This window comes from Carya illinoinensis, chromosome 10, assembly GCF_018687715.1.
Source record: "Carya illinoinensis cultivar Pawnee chromosome 10, C.illinoinensisPawnee_v1, whole genome shotgun sequence".
NCBI classification, from domain to species: Eukaryota; Viridiplantae; Streptophyta; class Magnoliopsida; order Fagales; family Juglandaceae; genus Carya; species Carya illinoinensis.
Window position 1 is genome coordinate 14,796,830 of NC_056761.1, and position 18,914 is coordinate 14,815,743.

Here is an 18,914-nt window from a genome sequence, read left to right on the forward strand (position 1 = left end):
AAGTTGTTCACTACATCAAGAATGCACTTGGTTAGGGACTCCTTTTTCCCTCTAGGTCCTCCTTTCATCTACGAGGTTATACTGACTCAGATTGGGCCTCATGCCCCGATTCTCGCCCCTCCATTATAGGCTTTTGCATCTTCCTTGGCTCTTCATTGATCTAATGGCATTCAAAGAAGCAAACCATGGTCTCTTGCTCCTCTGCTGAAACCGAGTATCCAGCCATGGCAACTACTTCTTGTGAACTGCAATGGCTATCTTATATTTTAAAGGACTTGCACATCTCGGTTTCACTTCCAGCTGATCTCTATTGCGATAATCAGGCTGCCATACATATCGCAATAAATCTGGTGTTTCATAAGCGCACAAAACACATTGAGATTGATTGCCATCCCATTTGAGACAAAATTCAATCTGATTTTTTACGCACTTGTCATGTTCGTTCTTCACTTCAGCTTGTGAATTTCTTCACCAAGGCACTCCCTTCCACTCAACTTGGCTTTCATTTATCCAAGATGGGAATAGAAAATATCTATTCTCTATCTTGCGGGAGAATATTAACTAATGATGAATGATGAGCCAGCTGCAATACAAAAAGAGCAAAACCGAGAGAGCAATACCACTACATGCCCAACAAATTCTCAACAGATTTGATCGTGATATTTTGGGCTGTATACATGCTTGGGAGCAATATTGTATATTCATTTGTTTTTTTTATGTATAGATTATTTTATTTCTCTTGTATAAATAGGCTACTGTACAAATTACATTTTAACAACTTCTCCGAATGAAATGACAGAGTAATTCTCCCAGTAAACGAGACCTTTACTGAATCTATCATGTCTTGATGAGATAACCAGTCAAATGTTAATGCTAATGCTTTTGAGTGGATTTGAACCAAAGAGCTTAAGGCCCCATTGTCGCTTTACTAGGGTGGTTGCCAGTGTATTCTTCTAGCTAGGGTGCGCTCGAAGGTATTTTGGGAGAATGGGAGAAAATATATATAATTTTTATAATGACATTTATTTCTTCTAAAAATGAATAAATAGTACTAATTTAGATTACTTTTAAATAATGAAATAATCTTAAATATTTTGTAGATAATAATAAAAATATAATAAAATATTAAATAATAATAAAAAATATATAATAAAATAATAAATAATAATAAAAACTTCTCAAAACACTCAATTATTCAAACTAGTCCTTAATGTGACAGGACGAAGAATACCAAGTGCACTAATTTGTGAGATGATGTTTGGAATAAGGCAAAACTTGCATGAAAGCTGTCACTCCCTAACGATAATGACAGAAAATCTGAGTATTTGAGGATCCATCCATCCCTATCAAACATCATGACTTTTCAAGTTGAAAAATCTACAATTAAATTATGAGTTTTGTTACATACAAGCACAATCACGCACTAATCTGTGTATCAATACTGATTTATTTATACTTAAAATTTAAATTAATACTGTTTTTAATAAAATCTACTTTTTGACCAATCACATTATATTGATACACAGATTAGTGCACAATTGTACTTACAATTATACTTTTCCTTAAATTATAACATATACTTTACATATAAATAAAATACATAAAAATAATTTTATGTTAATATAATTTATCAAATTATAAAATTATTTTTATTATAAAATAAATATAATAAATCACATAAAAATCACTTCAATTTATAAAGAAGCGGATAAATTCAAGCCGACGGCCAATAGATTCTTTTCCCAATAGCAGGGTTAGCGTCGTACATGATGTGGAAACATGCAGTTGTCAACTAACAAGACCGAGTTAATTTGACTTTTTAAGGCTGCCGTGCACCGTTTAAGACTTTAAGGGGTTAGAAGATGTAGATATTGCACTCAAAATCAACCACAACTTTTAATTAGTGGACGTGTCTTTTGCATTGACCAGATGTCTAAAAATCAAGGGGATTAAGTAGTCCCATGAATTTGACAAGATGGATATGACAAAGTTAATGCCTTGTATATTATTCCAGTAAGCTGTCACACAATCTGCATTGGCATTTGATTAACAACCTTATCATTATCTAATGATAAGATGAGATGGTTTGATAATTATTATTATTTTAAAATTTAAAAAAAATTAAATTATGTATTATATTTTATATAAAAATTTAAAAAAATTATGAGATAAGATAAATTGAAATGATTTTTCAATTCGAATAGAGCCTTAATTAATGGGCATATCTTTTGCAACCTCTATTACATGTGATCAACAACCTCATCATCATCTAATTAAGGACGAGACACAAGCCGGTCGTGACGAGAGTAGGATTCTTTTTTTAATTTTATGACATGTTTTAAAATATTCAACTATATATTTTTTAAACATTTTTAAATATTTTAAAAATAAAAACAATTATAAAATCTTAAAAAAAATACTTTATTAACCATTAAGTAAAAAAAATTAAAAACTTAATGCCATATTTGGACACCACCAAAATTTTTAAAACTTCTCAAAATTTTTCATAATCTCATTGTTTCTAAAATATCATTCAAATACAAAATATTTTTCCTTTTCAAATTTTTAACTTTTTCATCTAATCAATTACCTAATCATTATTCAAATAAAAAATCAATACAATTTTTACAAACTTCAAAACAAAACAAAAAAATCAATACAACTTTTCAAATTTTACAATAAAAATAATATTAAAAAATTATTTTCAAATAATTTTTAACTATATAATATTTTTATTCAATATTTTTCTAAATTATAATAAAAATATTTTATTTTTGCAAGAGATAACATACAAAATATTTCTCTTATTTTGCAATATTTGAAATATTTCTCTTATTTTAATAATTTGAAACAAAAGAGAAATATTACCATAATTTAAAATAACTTAAATAAGAAAAATTTTAAAGAAATATTGAAATCTTTTGATCAGAAATATTTTATTTTTCATTTAAATTATGATAAAATCTTTTATATTTGAATAATATTTCAGAATTGATATGCAAAATTTTGAGAATTTAATTTTAAGAAGTGTGTATTGTTCATAATTTTTTAAGTGGACCCTTTTTGTCATTGTTAAATTAGGTGTGGCTCTACAACCATTTCAAAATTTGAGGATTTAATTTTAAGGAGGGTGTCCTTTTTCTTTCCTTTTTATGTTATATATTTCTAAATATTCTTAAAATTTTAAAAATATAATAAAATTCACAATATCAATAAAAAAAAAATACTTAATCACTAAGTAAAAGAGTTAAAAAAAATATCAAGAGAAACGCTTGGGATTCCATGCACTTTGTTTAAATTAGCTAGCTTTCGGTTTTCAATAATTGTTTTCTATCATGTTTAATTTGAAGAAATTATAATTTAATATTATATTAAGTTTTTTAAAATTTATAATTATCTGAATAAAATACATTTAATAAAAAAATCCATATTTAACTTGGTAACTAGCTGCACAATACATTTTTCAGATACTATTTATAACCTTTTAATATAACTAGCTGGACATGATTAATAAGCTGGTTGCCGTGTACCATTTAAGGGGCTAGAAAATGAAGATATTTCAATGAAAAATCAACCATGACTAATTAATGGGCATCATGTCCTCTGCATTGACTAGATCGAGGGTCTAAAAATGTATTAGAGCAAGTAGTCTAGTCCAATGGATATGACAAAAATAATGCATGCCTTGTATATTACTCCTAGCTGTCACAATCCGTCATCGTCTAATTAAAGACCGCAGGCAAGCTAGATGTCATGATCAGGACAATATTTTTTCATAATTTTATAATTCAGATAGTTTGAAATATTCTAAAAGAATAGATCATATTATGTAGTTCACGGTATTGAATATTAGTACTCATATATAATATGAATTTCAAGATCGGCCTTAAGTAACAAATTTCCATTTTCTGTACGTTTATTCCTAAAATTTCCAAACGGCCATTGTATAGAGCGTTTCGACAGAATCTAGTTCCCGCCACATGAGTTTCTTATACTTGACGTTTGAAAGAGGAAAGAATATGATATTTAAGAACCTAATCATCAGCTTGTACAAAATTCATCTATTAGATGGATCGGGTTCTTTTTACATTGGTACTGTAGCAATGATAATATTGTTGACAAATTAAGGAAAAAATGAGATATATTTTTAAATACAAATAATGTTACATGCAGCTATCATAGCTACATTTCATTCTTCATATATATCACTTAATGAATGTGATATCATTTATCAGGTGTTATTTTAACATTTTAAAAAAATAATGGATAAAGCCGCATTAATGTAATTAAAAAAATTAAATGATGGTGTAATATACAGTATTGTTGTCTCAATAGTAATGCCATCGATATTGATTTTTCAGTATTATGAATTCTCGACTATGCTTAATTAACATATAATGTAATTAGAAAAGAAGCTAAATTTTAAAAACGAGGTATATAAGAGTTATAAAAAAGAGATAATTATGTCTAAAGTATAAATTACTAAATTTCAAGTTTTATAACAATAAATTGTATTAAAAGGTTTTAAATAGTATTTGAATTAATTAGTTATTGTCGTTACCTAGTTAAACATGGATTTTTTTATTAAATATATTTCATTCAGATAATTATATGCTTTAAAAAAATAATATAATATTAAATTATAATTTCTTCAAATTATGATAAAAAAAATTATTGAAAACCAAAAGCTAGCTAATTTAAGAGAAATGCAATTGGGATCTTGATAATAGGTCCAGAGCATTTATCTCTATATTTTTTTTAAGTTTTTCTTATTTAGTGAACAAATAAGTATTTTTTTATTGATGTTGTGAATTTTATTATTTTTTTAAATGTTAATAATATTTTAAAAATATACAGAAAGCCAGGCACGCACAAAATGAGTAAGATAAAAGTAATAGCGGCGACTAGACTTCTTCTTCTTCAACCTCTCAAAGGGAGAGCTCCAGGGAGACATCTTCTCCAACAAGTAGATCTCCAACTTTCTTTATATAGTGACAAATGAGAGGTCAAAGAGACTGTAAATAAGTATATTATAATGAATTTTTCCTCCACTAATGCCCATGGACGTAAACAACATATCAAACCACGTAAATCTCTGTATTCATTTTCCTTAATTTTTGTACACTTGTTTTTCATTCACAGTCATGGACGTCCGCACCGATACCATAAAGTTGCACCGGACTACTATTGGGGGATCCAAACAATATCGATTAAGATCTAAGTTGTCATAGTGGGTCGAAACTGACTTTTTCTTTTATTTCGACTTGTTGTGTAATTTTTCACACATCAAAAGCTATATATCTATATATATATATATATATCAAAGAATATATATAATATTATTTTTTCTTTAGGTTTTTAAATATGAATTAAGATGTTATCATTTTTTTAAACGTCATGGCCGTGAGCTCGAATTAATTTCTTTCTTTTTTTGGACCCACTTTTCTCTCCTAATCGGAATTTCAGGACGATGGAATCTCTTCAAATACAAGCTGTGACATTCCCTTCTTTTTCGACCCTCTCACTGCAACAACATAACTATATATACTTCCAATACCTCAACCACTATATACGCTAGCTATTACTCATGGCGAACCCAACTTCTTTCATCTTCCTCCTTTCTCTGATGCTGCTTTTGCTACAATCTTACCTATTTAGCTTTGCTAATGCAGAAATTCTAAACGTTACCACCGATAAATCTGCTCTTCTTGCATTGAAAGCTCACGTTTCTTCTAAGGACCCTCACCATGTTTTGATAAGCAACTGGTCCTCCCACACTCCTATTTGCACTTGGGTCGGTGTTACCTGTGGTTCTAAACATCTCCGAGTCAGAGCATTAAACCTTTCCTACATGGACCTTGTAGGTACCATTCCTCCGCACATTGGAAATCTTTCGTTCCTTGTTAGTCTAAGCATAGAAAACAACAGTTTTCATGGTTCATTGCCAAATGAATTGTCTCGTCTTTATCGGTTGAAATTCCTATCCTTCCGTTATAATGAATTCAGCGGAGAAATCCCACCATGGATGGGTTTGCTAAACAAACTTCAACTATTGTTTCTCGATGATAACAATTTCGAAGGCAGTATTCCACAGTCTCTATCTAATATATCTTCATTACAACTGATTGATCTTTCATATAACCAGCTTTCAGGCTCCATACCTTCTTCTTTATTCAAGATGCCTACCTTGCAAGCAATTTCCCTCTGCTCAAATAAGCTTTCAGGTCTAATAACCTCCCTTGACTTCAATGCGTCTTCACTGCAATACATTCACCTTGGTGGTAACGAGTTATCTGGTGGACTACCAATGTTTGATCATCTTCCCAACTTACAATTTCTTTCTGTCTCCCGTAACCATTTCTCTGGTGTACTCCCAGAAATAGGCAACTTAACCATGCTTAGAGAATTATTCCTTTATGAGAACAACTTTGAAGGTACATATGTTCAGGTTTAAATGATCGATTGACTAGTATTATATTCTTGAGTTGGTTTGCAAACTCCAAAATTAATTTCTAGATCTTAAATTTTTTTCACAGGTACAATTCCATCCTCGTTGCTGAAGTGTACACAGCTGCAAATTTTAGATATAAGACTTAAATTCATGATATTTCACTTCTTCCTTTTAAATGTCTTCATCTCTTTTGAGGGTCATAGTTGCACAAAAATTATGAAGCATTACCTTTTGTTTTGAAAAATGCTAGTTAGACGGCAACCTTTTACCCTCCATTTTTTTTTCATTATTTATTTATTTTTTAATTGTTAATTTTCAAGTTGCTTGTTAATGAATATTAGTTATCTAATTTGTTTTCATTCACAAACAACCACTAAAATAAATTTGGCCTTTTTTCACGAATTTTTTTCCAAAGCACACCATGGTGTAAAATACAAGACTGATCATACAAAAGATGTATGTGAAAAATGAATCAGGTTGTTGAGGTGAGATCGCACTCGTTGATCGAAAATTTGCTAGTAAAAATGGCCTTTTGTGGCGACTTCCGTAGATAAGTCCTTTGGAAAGATGTTGCAGCGAGAATGAATCATGTCAAATAATTTGATTTAAATCAACCCCAAATGTAGGATTGGGATCTAATTTTTCAAAACCCTAATTTGCCTTCTCTTACCTCTCTTCTCTTCTTTCTTTCCTCCCCCTCCCACTGCGCCATCCTCTCTAGCCTGTGCTCTGCACCCTCTCCCTCCCTTCTCTTGCACCAACCACTGCTAGAAGCCATAGAGCTGCTGTGAACATAGCCATTGCAATGCTCAAGCACAGCCAATGACTCTCCATGTAGTCACCATCTAACATCGCCCAATTCCCTCTCTCTCTCCATCTTTGTTTCCGTCTCTATTTTCTCCATCTGCTGCCATCCTTGCCTCGTGTGCCTCCAAGCCACCATCAACTACGACCGCCTCACTCTCAGAGAACCCATCTCTCTAGATTTCTACCTTTCTCTCGCAATCTCCCCAGCCATAGAGTGCCGCTACGAGCCACTCCCTCACACCCGACTAATATCCCTTGACAATTAATGGGGATAGTTCACCTTATCTATCCAAAATTGAAGAAAAAGTAGAGAATATATGACATTCGACTAATATAATACAGTATTCTAGTTTAAAATAATCAGTTATTTACTTTAGTCACTTACAAAAATATAAATTTGTTTCTAAATTTTAAACTTTTTACAGGTACCATCGCATCCAGCTCCCTGTTCGAGTGCAAAGACCTACAAAAGTTAGATTTGCGTGGAAATAACTTCACGGGAAGAATACTCTCGAACATAGGAAACTTAACCATGCTTGCTTACTTATATCTTAATAACAATAACTTCGAAGGTATAATGACTCTTACTTTAGTCAATTATATATGTGGATATTACTGCTATGGATTTTGTATACATGCATGTTCTCTCACTCAATCAGATTAAATACCTTTCAATTGAAAATATCTACAAAAGGATCAGAAGTACCTTCGGAAATATATATATATATATATATATATATGGAACTTAATAAGGCTAATAGTGTTTGAATTCACCCACAACTTTGAAGCGATGTTTAGGGCATGTTTGAACATGACTTGGAGTATTGGAGAATTTCTATTAAAGTAAAATGGTTTGAGTGAAATGTTTTATTGAGATTTGGGAAATTACAGAGAAAAAGTTGAAATAAAACTATTATAAATTTTTAAAAATTTAATATAATTTTTATTTTAAAGTTTGCGAAAGTTGTACGTACCAACCACACTTACAAAGTTATATCTTAACGTTAACAACTGGTATGGTTTAATTTGTATTTTGTTTTGAGGTTTATAAAAGTATTGATCTTTGTGTTTCAATAATAATTAAGTAATGATTAAATGAAAAAGTTAAAAATTTGAAATTAAAAAATACTTTTGTGTTTAGATAATGTTTAAAAATAAAATTATGAAAATTTTAGAAATTCTGAGAATTTATGTAGTGTTCAAAATATGCCCATATATTTCCTCTAGTCTTTAACTACCATGTGTTGAAACACGGTCATAGTGTCTCTGTCATCCACAACCTCCTCTCCATATTTAAGTATGAAAGACTCTAGAAAGTTGAAACACCGTATCATGGTCAACTTCCGTCCACTTTGTACAAGTGTAAACAGTTAACAAGTTTATCCCTTTCCTTGAATAATTTCAATGGAAGGATATCTCTGAAAATAGGGAATTTATCCACACTTACAAAGTTATATCTTAATGACAACAACTTTGATCGTATCATGATTAGTAAATATGTTCTATGACATTATCTGATTAATTAGGCACAAATTTGTTGTCAACCACATGCGGAAACTCAAAGATTTTAGTGAGTCTAATATTCTAAAAAAATGTAGATCGAGGATGGGAAAAAATCAATTAACAATGAAAAGATTATTTACTATAGCCTATAATATTCTTTGGTGTGACTATAAGTTTCCAATGCTCAAGATCTGAACTATTAACTTATGGTACTCCTTTCAGGAAAAGAAAAGAAAAGAAAAGAAAAGGAAAAAAAAAAAACAAACGATAAAACAAAACAAAACAAAAAAACTTATGGTACTACCTCAGAAACTAAACTAGCAGTTTTCTGGATTTTTTAGGATAACTTGTCATTTGACTCCAGATAAAAAAAATACAATTCCAGGAAAAATTCTAATTATCATTTCACTAATTTAAGGTCATCGGCCTCGGTATAAGGCTTAAATTGATGTTGTTTGATTCACTCCTTCCATTACATGTTTTCATCTATTTTCAGGGTCATGGTTATAGCTAGAGATCATGGAGCATCACTTTTTGTTTGATTCACTTCTTCCAATGTTATTTTTCGTATGTTTTAATTTTTTTTCTTTTTAAGTTGTTCATGAATAAAAACCAATTAGATAATATATCAGATATAAATCAAGAAGATATATGTCCTAATAGTATCAAGTTGCTACAATAGAAACTAAGTTGATAGTTAAATCATGGCTATAATATGAAAAATGAATAAAGTAGTGACCTTGTAAGCTATAATGATATACTCAAGATGCTTGCAATAAATATAGTTAATCGTCAATGAGGTGGGTGGAGTAGGCGACAATGGATAGTGGAGGTGATTTAGTGGTAAGATGGCAGTGAGTGGATTTGAGGGAAGGAGGTCGATTCAAGTGGTGTTGGTTTTTAGTTCAGCGCCAAGTTGTGGAGTACTGCAGCGCATTTTCCTTATTAGGGCTTGGAGTATTGGTGGGTTGGGCAAGTCTCACGGCTGGATTGGGAAAGGGCTTAATTTTCAAGGCTTGTCTAAGTAGGTTAGTGTGTTAAAATGATTAATTGTGTTGATTGGGATAGAAGTGTATGTTGTTGGTCTGTTTTGAGAGCAGTGTGGGCATCATTCAACACAACTAATAACACCTCCATGGCCCACATAACAAAATAGTAAGCAGTAACCAAATTAGTAAATACCTACATGGTATTTGAGGTCTTGGTTTTCTTCCTACCAACTTGGTATGCTAAATTATTAAAACCACTACTTCTTTTCTTTTCTACTTTTTGTTCTAATAGAAGTACTACATATAAATTCATATTTTGACAGGTTCAATACCAAGTGAAATTGGTAACCTCCAGAGGCTAGAGTGGATTAAAATCGGATTTAATGGTTTTGTTGGTCCAATTCCATTCAAGATCTTCAATATCTCAACGATACAAGCTATTTATATGGGCATGAGTAAATTTTCAGGTCATCTTCCATTAGATATGGGTCTCTACATTCCAAAGCTCCAAATACTTAGCCTTTATGGAAATAAACTGAGCGGAATAATTCCCAGTTCCATCTTCAACGCTTCACAGCTCACTATCCTAGACTTGAGTGATAATCCATTCTCGGGCATAATTCCAGAAGAACTTGGTAATTTAAGGCTCCTCCAGACCCTTGCCCTTGAAAATAATAATTTGACCATGGGAAGTCCAAAATCGAATCTTTTCTCTTACTTGTCGAATTGCAAAGATCTTAGAGTACTATCTTTCTCATTCAATCCCCTTTACCACTTCCTTCCCAATTCTGTTGGTAACCTTTCTCTCTCTCTTCAAAACCTTTACCTAGCTTCTTGCCATTTTAAGGGAAGCATTCCAGCAGAGCTTGGGAATCTAAGTAGTTTGATTCTTTTGGACCTATCCAACAATGAATTGAAAGGACCTATTCCAACTACATTAAGAAGATTGCGCATGTTACAACGTTTGTACTTTGGAGCTAATAAACTAGAGGGTCATATCCCGTCTGATCTTTGTCATCTAAAGAGCTTGTATATATTGTATCTATATAGCAATAAGCTTTTTGGACATATTCCAACATGCATAAGCAATCTAACTTCCCTAGGATATCTCCACTTAGGTTTCAACCAATTAACTTCCTCAATTCCTTTGAGCTTGTGGAGCCTTACAAATCTCCTGGAGGTTGACCTGTCATCCAATTCGTTAACTGGCATTATTTCATTAGAGATTGGAGATATAAAAGTCCTGAGGATATTGAATCTATCAAGCAATCAACTATCAGGGAATATCCCAACAACAATTGGTGGCCTCATAGATCTAACTAATCTCTCTTTAGCAGTCAATCAGCTAGAAGGTTCAATTCCAGAGTCTTTTGGTGCACTCTTAAGCTTGGTCACCTTAGATCTTTCCTGCAACAATTTATCTGGAAGGATTCCCATGTCCTTAGAAGCACTTTTATACCTCAAGCATCTAAATGTCTCTTTCAATAATCTACGAGGGAAAATTCCAACAGGAGGACCATTTGTACACTTCTGGTCTGCTTCATTTATCTCAAATGATGCGCTTTGTGGTGCACCAAGATTACAAGTTCCCCCATGCGAAGAAGATTCTCCTCACAAAAAAAAAGGCTAAAGTATCGCATTTAATGAAATATCTCTTACCAACAATTGGGTTAGCGATGCTAGTAGTGATCCCTTCATTAGCCTACAAAAGATGCAAAACAGTGAATCCTGAATTTCCACAACAGACAGACTCATACAATTTACCTACATGGAGAAGAATTTCTCACCAAGAACTTGTACTAGCAACAGAAAGATTCAGTTTAAGCAAATTACTTGGTGAAGGGAGTCTTGGATCAGTATACAAGGGAACACTTTCAGATGGGATGAATATTGCTGTAAAAGTTATAAACTTGCAAGTAGAAGGGGCATTTAAGTATTTTGATGCAGAGTGCGAGGTATTTTGATGCAGAGTGGGGATTTGGTCAAAATCATTAGCATTTGTAGCAACATCGACTTCAAGGCCCTTGTATTGGAATACATGCCAAACGAGAACTTAGAGAAGTGGTTACACTCTCATGATTGTTGTTTGAATTTCTTACAAAGGCTGAATATAATGATTGATGTCGCATCAGCATTGGAATACCTTCATTATGGTTACTCAGCAGTTATTGTTCATTGTGATTTGAAGCCAAGCAACGTTTTGTTAGATATGAATATGGTTGCACATGTTGCTGATTTTGGCATCGCCAAACTCTTAGGTGATGAGGATTCTATGATGCAGACCATGACTCTTGCTACTTTGGGGTATATGGCACCAGGTATTTTTTTAATTTACCTCTAAAACTTCTCATACTCGTTATTTTACTCATACAAAACTAAGAATTATAATATTATAGAACATTCATCTATACAATTTATCAATTTTGCTTCGATTTTTTATTCACCACTATTAAATATTGAAGTAAGTTCTAACAATAAGTTATAATGTCATCCACAGAGTATGGATTAGGAGGAGTTGTTTCTACAAGAGGGGATGTGTATAGTTATGGCATTCTACTCATTGAGACTTTTACAAGAAAAAAACCTACAGATGATATGTTTGCAGAAGAAATGAGTTTGAAGCGCTGGGTAAATGAAGCATTGCCCATCTCAACAATTGATATTGTTGATTCCAGTTTGTTGGAAAACGAAAGATGTTCTATTGCCTTGGAGGAGTGCATATCTTCAATTTTGGGATTGGCTTTAGATTGTTGTGCAGAGTCGCCCGAACAAAGAACTAACATGAAAATGGTTTTAGCCACGCTAAAGAAGATCAAAACAAAGTCTTTAAGAGATGTCGAAAGGACATTGACATGAGCCTTGTGCTTGTTTAAATGTTTTCATTATATGTCTTTCTTAATGATAAAACAGTATTGAGATTGTGAAGAAGAGACCATTGTACTGCTAAAGTTACTGGTCATGGTGTATATAATAATTATATGGTCATTGATGATTATATTGAACAGATTGGAGTAGGGTATTGCTTAGTACATCAAAAGTTATTTTTTCTCTTCTCCCATTATGCACAAATTAGAAATATCAATCAATCTTTGTATCTGTTGTTGACTATGGTGTCTAGGCAATACGACTTTGTTATGTTCGACTGGCATTAACATGGTTGAGGCTCCTCTTTTTCTATCCATTTGATCTTAGCAAATGGTGTGCTCATTGTAGGTCTGTTACTTGCTTCTCGTTTGTTTATTGTTTCTCCAAAACCTTGCTTCTCAATTGTAATTTCTGGTGTTAAAACTTTAATTTGCAGCTTGGGATGCAAACCTTGTAACTCCACATAAGTGAATGGGTAATGCAGGCATGAGTCTCAATGGCCTCTGTGATGGTGAGAATCTGACAAGACCCTGGTTTATGTTTGGAATTAAGATGATGTCATGTAACCATTGTGTTAAGTAATTGGGTTGGTGTTTTCCATCCGATATTTTGCAATTGTATTGTGTTCTTTGTTGTGCTTGTTTAGGCACTCAGACTGTCAAGAGGAATAATACAAAATATATAATCTTTTATTTTTATTTTTTCCCTCTTGTTTTGAGAACTACACTAATTGACTTCTTTAATAACAATTGTACCAATGTTCAGCTACAAGTTTTGTTTTAATATGATCTAATAAAAAACATGTATTTTGCTTGGATATTCACATGAAATGGTAGTGGAGTTGGAAGGAATTGGTGGTGGTAGGAATCAGATAATGGAAAGAACTTGGTTGGCTCAAGGATTAAGGTTTGTTCCTTGGTACTGACATGAGCCTTGTGTTTGTTTAAATGTTTTCATTATATGTCTTTCCTAATGATAAAACGGTATTGAGATTGCGAAAAAGAGACAACTTGTACTATTGAAGTTACTGGTTATAGTATATAATAATTATATGGTCATTGATAATGGAATACTTCATGATTGTATTGACCTAATGTTTCCAGGCAATAGGTATAAAAAATAAATATAAATATGCTGAAGTCAATAAAAATTATGGGTACTACTATGTACCTAGCGTACCAAATATTTATATGACCGAATTTATGCTAAATGTTTATATAATTTTTTTTTTGGTTTTTCATCATTTCTTCACTTTTTCATAAGTTAATAACTAATTTCATTCATATACAATAATATATATAGGTAAAGTCATTAGAAATAATCTTTTCCAACTACTTTTTCTCCTTACATTGGAATGTTTTCGCAAATAATATCTCATTTCTGGATATTTGCATCGGTGGAACTAAAAAAAGGTTTTCGTCAAAAATACTAACTTTAAGGTAGTGCACTATACTTGTATTGTCGGCCTTGGTTTTATCGGTGAATAACCAATTTGCTAACAATGGCAGTGATATATCACCAACTCTCTTACAACTATTTTTTTTGATAAATAAAGAGGGAAAGAATGTAACTCTCTTACAACTATTTTATAATCAACCAATGCAATCATACAACTTCATTAAAAATGAAAAAGTTATACAAAATTACCAACCATTTCATATATAATTGTAAAATAGTTGTAAAATGACCATTTTCTCTAATAATTAATGGGGATAGTCCACATTTATCTATCCTAACTGAAGGAAAAAGAAGAGAACTAGGTTACCACAACATAATGATATCTCTATAACTCTACTACAACTATTTTACAAATAACTAATTACTTGTGCCATTCATTAAAAATAATCTCTATCAAATTATAACGACATTCCATTTAAAACAATGTTTTAAAATAGTTGTAAAAGAGTTTGCTAATTATCATTTTCCGATTATAACATCAATTCTCTCACTTGCAGCTAGTTTTCCGACAGTGATTTTTAGGTCAGTTCAATCTTGGCTACATTAATTCTCAAGGCATCTTTAGATTATTTATAAGAGATTGTAGTCTTCAAACTGTTATCAAACAACACTTTTCATGGCTAGATGAACGTTTTTGTATGAACTTGTTTGGTATTGTATTGAGAAGGGCTGGACAAAATTCTCTACAGCCATAGATAGTTGCCTAGAGATGATATTGCTAATTGCAATTGAAATAGTAGGATTAAATTCCATTTTCATGGTTGTCTCACCTGAGGAATTACAACGAATATCAAGGTGTGAAATTGTTAAGGAAGCTTTGGACGTACTAAAAGTTACACACGAAGGAATCAAATGGTAAAAAGTTCTAATTTCCAATTTTTAACTTCTAGGTTTGAGTAAATAAGGATAAAAGGTGATGTGTCTAAATCTAATGACTTAGATTGATCTTCTAACGATGACGGTAATTTCATTGCTTTCTATACATCTCTTGTAATTAGTACCTCTACAAAATGTGACTATGAACTATCCAGGTCAAGAAAAGAGCTATTCCTTAATTTTTAATGGAACCATGAAGAATGGTTGTGAATAGTGAGGCCAAGAAGGATTATTAATGGTTTCTTCCAAAAACACTTGGCTTCAAATTTAGTCAGTAAAAAACATGAGAGTTCTTTTTCTTGAGGCTTGGGCTAGAGCTTTATGATATGGTTGGGGCAAGTTTTGGCTAGCCACCTAGGCCTTGTCAAAATCTAAGTGCTCCTAACCAATTCCTAATAATTGTTGGCCTAAAGTAGATAATGAGAGATATTACATAATGAGAAGTGATAGAATATAAAGGGATCTTACATAAATAAATTCATCAAATTGACGTAGCTTTTGGGTTTGCCTCATGTAGCCTGTTTAAGACGAGTGACGGTTGAGGGAGTTTTGAGAATGGTGGTATGAAGTGACCTTAGCCTTTTGTAAAACCCTTTTTGAAAGAGACTTCCCATGTTCAAGTGATTCTTTCTGCACATTGAAACAAAATTCAAAGTTATTACTAGAACTATGGTGGAAGGGATTTGAGTTTTGTTAATTTGGAATGTAGTAGTCGGCTTGGGCTAGGGGAAAGATCTGATTTGGAGACGGAGATGGGGAAGGATTTTGACAAGGCATGTTGTTCCATTGCTATAGAGAATGCAAAGCTCGACTATTTGAGGGGGTTCTGTTGTGTTGAGTAGTCGGAAGAATTAGGCCAAGGAGGGTAGGCTGCTGGAGAGTTGTGTAGTTCATTGGGATAGTGATGGGTGGAGAAGGGAACAATGGATAGTGGAGGTGTTTAAGAGCTAAGGTGGCAGTGGGTGGATTTGAGGAAAGGAGGTTGATTCAGGGCCATAGAGATGACCATGACTTCAGGGCCAAGCTATGGAGTGCAGTGAATTGCTTATTATGGCTTGGATTAGTGGTGGGTTGGACAGGTCGAGTGGGTTGATTGGGAAAGACCTTTTACAGGGCTTGTCTAAATTGTTTTGTGTTTTAAGGTGGTTAATTGGGTTGATTGGGAGAGAAGCGTGGGTTGTTGGTCTGTTCGGATAGATGTGAGGGTTTGTTTATTTCTGTTGAAATGCCCATCGGAGAATTACAAGAGTAGGGTAATAACTCTCTTGGAGAGTGTTGCAATGTGTATCAATGAAAGAATGCGATTAGGCCAAAAATAAAAATAAAAAGCACCAACGATTTGTGCGAACAATACTCAACTCTTTAGTAGGGGTATGGTTTATATTTAAAAGAATTTACATATTATAGGTAATTGGATTTCTTTAAGTACATCAGAAAAATATAACGCTCACAAATGCTCTGAATAAGAGGGAACTTCTTAAGATTCTGCATCACAGTGGCAGATCCTTCACAACAACTAATAACACATCCATGGCCTGCAATATAACAAAATAGTCAATGGTAACTCAGCCAATATACATGCTACCTACATGGTATTTTTTAAGTCTTGATTTTCTTACCGCTAACTTGCGTATGTTTGATTATATAAACCACTAACTCTTTGCTCTCTTTTTTTGGTTCTAATAGAAGTACATATAAATTCATATTTTGAAAGTGGTTACTGCAGTCCTATGTCAGTCTCAGTCAGATGGCCCTTTAAGAAGTCTAATTGCTGCTATTATAAGAACTATGGGAAGCTGCTCATGAACAGTACAACATGTGAAGAGGGAAGCAAATCATGTGGCTCATACATTGGCTAGGGAAGCTCTGCTGCACCTGCACCAATCTGAATTAATTGATGTTGATTTTGTTGCACAGTGTGTTAGACATCTTGTATTGGCGGATAGCCTTTCTAACTGATTTATGAAATGGCAGTTTATCTTGTTTCAAAAAAAAAAAAAATATCATTCAGTCTTTGCTTCTATCATTGACCATGGTGTCTAGCCTATACTACTCTGTTGTATTTGACTAGCATTAAGATGGTTGAGGCTCCTCTTTTTCTTTCCATTTTATCTTTAGCAAATGGCATGCTCATTGCAAGTCTGTTACTTGCTTCTCCTTTGTTTATGGTTTCTCCAAAACCTAGCTTCTCAATTGTTAATTCCTAGCTGTGTTAAAACTTTAAGTTGCAGCTTGGGATGCAAATCTTGTAACTCCACATAAACGAATGGGTAATGCAGGCATGAGTCTCGATGGCCTCTGTGATGGTGAGAATTAGACAAAACCCTGGTTTATGTTTGGAATCGAGATGATGTCATGTCACCATTGTGTTAAGTAATTGGGTTGGTGTTTTGCATCTGATAGTTAGTAATTTTATTGTGTTCTTTGTTGTAGTTGTTTCGACACTCAGATTGTCAAGAGGCATAATATAAAATATATAATCTTTTGTTTTTATTTTGTACCATTTGTTACGAGAACTACATTAATTGACTTCTTTATTAACAATTGTATTAATGTTCAGCAGGTTAGTTCAATGCAAGGCTACAAAGTTTTGTTTGAATACGATCTAATAACAAACATGTATTTTGCTTGGATATTCACATGAAATGGTAGTGGCGTTGGAAGGAATTGGTGGTGGTAGGAATCAGATAATGGCAAGAACTTGGTTGGCTCAAGGACTAAGGTTTGTTCCTTGACTATAGTTACTTTAAGTTGTTTTGATCAAGTACCAATAAAGTTCTGGTTTTGATCAAGTGTTTTTGTGTTATATTATATAATTATTTCAAGGTCTGCATAAAAATTAATGATTAGACTCAGTCATACACTCTTTGCAACTTTGCCAATTGTATCCTTGATATATGTCAATGTGGGATATAGAAATCCCAAGCTTGTTTTTTCGTAACGTTTATCTTCCAACTTTAAAGGTTTTATGAAGGTAGTCATGATTCGGCAGTGAAATCCTAAGGAAAAGAAGCATAAGGTGAGATGCCAAATATTGAAGCCAGATACAATTATTGATTTTTTTTTTTGTTGTCTCTTCAGACTTTGGTATTTATCCATTTCATTTCACTTATATGGTCGTGAAATTTTGCCAGTCTGGTCTTTTGCGACTTTCATTTCACTTTTGTTTTTTCTCTTTTAATTCTTGTATAATTTTGATGATGCTGAGGATTTTGAACAAACAAGACTCTCATCAAATGTGACTTAATTAAATATTGAATACATTCAAATTTAGACTTTGTAGTCTATAAAATATTAATGTGTTGGTTTTTTTTTAATGTTTGTATGATTCATATTTTCTGTTGGAACCTAAAGTTTTATGTTTGTTCATCCAAGAATCATAAATAAGAGGTTCAACATCTCAAAAGACAGTTACTCATTGCAACGCAAGAAAGAAATAAACTGGAGGTTAGTACATATCAGAATTTTGATGTTTTCTTTTTGGTTACTATAAAATTTTCATGAAATGCATTTTTTTGGCTGCAAAAGTGCTTGCATATTTTAAGTTTACATTGCTATATGCGAAACCCATACATGCACATTATAGCTTTGATGTTGTTTCTTTTATTGATCCCTTGCATTTGTTTACATAGAAAGTATACAGATGCTTTTGAGCCATCAACTAATGGATGAAATATCTAATTAAAATTCAACCAGATGCAAAATTTATCCAAAAAATCTACGAAAGGCTTGTTGAATATATTGCGAACATATCTTTGTGGATATTTTGTCAATGATACAAGTCAAATCCATGTGTCATATTTGCATCCTCAACTTTTATATGGTGTTTACCTTTTAGAGGACATTTATTTTTATTCTTTTGGTTAATTCTTATTGTGCTTGGATTTTTATTGATTTTCCTCGAAATATATAGTTTTCATTGATCTTTGATTTTTTGGCTTGGAATTTTAGTAATACAATTTTAT

At 32.4% G+C, this 18,914-nt stretch overlaps 1 protein-coding gene across 2 annotated transcripts; it reads left to right on the forward strand.

Annotated features, from left to right (window-relative positions):
• The first annotated feature begins 5,533 nt into the window (after positions 1-5,533).
• On the forward strand, positions 5,534-13,744 carry LOC122278853 (probable LRR receptor-like serine/threonine-protein kinase At3g47570). 2 transcript variants are annotated; one of them, XR_006229363.1, is made up of 5 exons: positions 5,534-6,434; positions 7,684-7,830; positions 12,009-12,068; positions 12,248-12,963; positions 13,052-13,744. XR_006229363.1 is itself a non-coding variant. In XM_043089059.1 (4 exons), the coding sequence occupies exons 1-4, from the start codon at positions 5,588-5,590 to the stop codon at positions 12,604-12,606; spliced, it is 1,413 nt and encodes a 470-aa protein (XP_042944993.1). In that variant the 5' UTR covers positions 5,534-5,587; the 3' UTR covers positions 12,607-13,744. The 2 variants fall into 2 exon arrangements, 1 of the variants encoding a protein (XP_042944993.1); XM_043089059.1 differs by having other exon boundaries at positions 12,248-13,744.
• Positions 13,745-18,914: the final 5,170 nt, after the last annotated feature.

Bases quoted from the DNA above. Each gene is read 5' to 3' on its own strand.
- LOC122278853 (XM_043089059.1), top strand. From the start codon at position 5,588: ATGGCGAACCCAACTTCTTTCATCTTCCTCCTTTCTCTGATGCTGCTT. The intron at 6,435-7,683 runs GTACATATGTTC...AACTTTTTACAG, and splicing joins TTATGAGAACAACTTTGAAG to GTACCATCGCATCCAGCTCC. The intron at 7,831-12,008 runs GTATAATGACTC...CCAAACTCTTAG, and splicing joins TAATAACAATAACTTCGAAG to GTGATGAGGATTCTATGATG.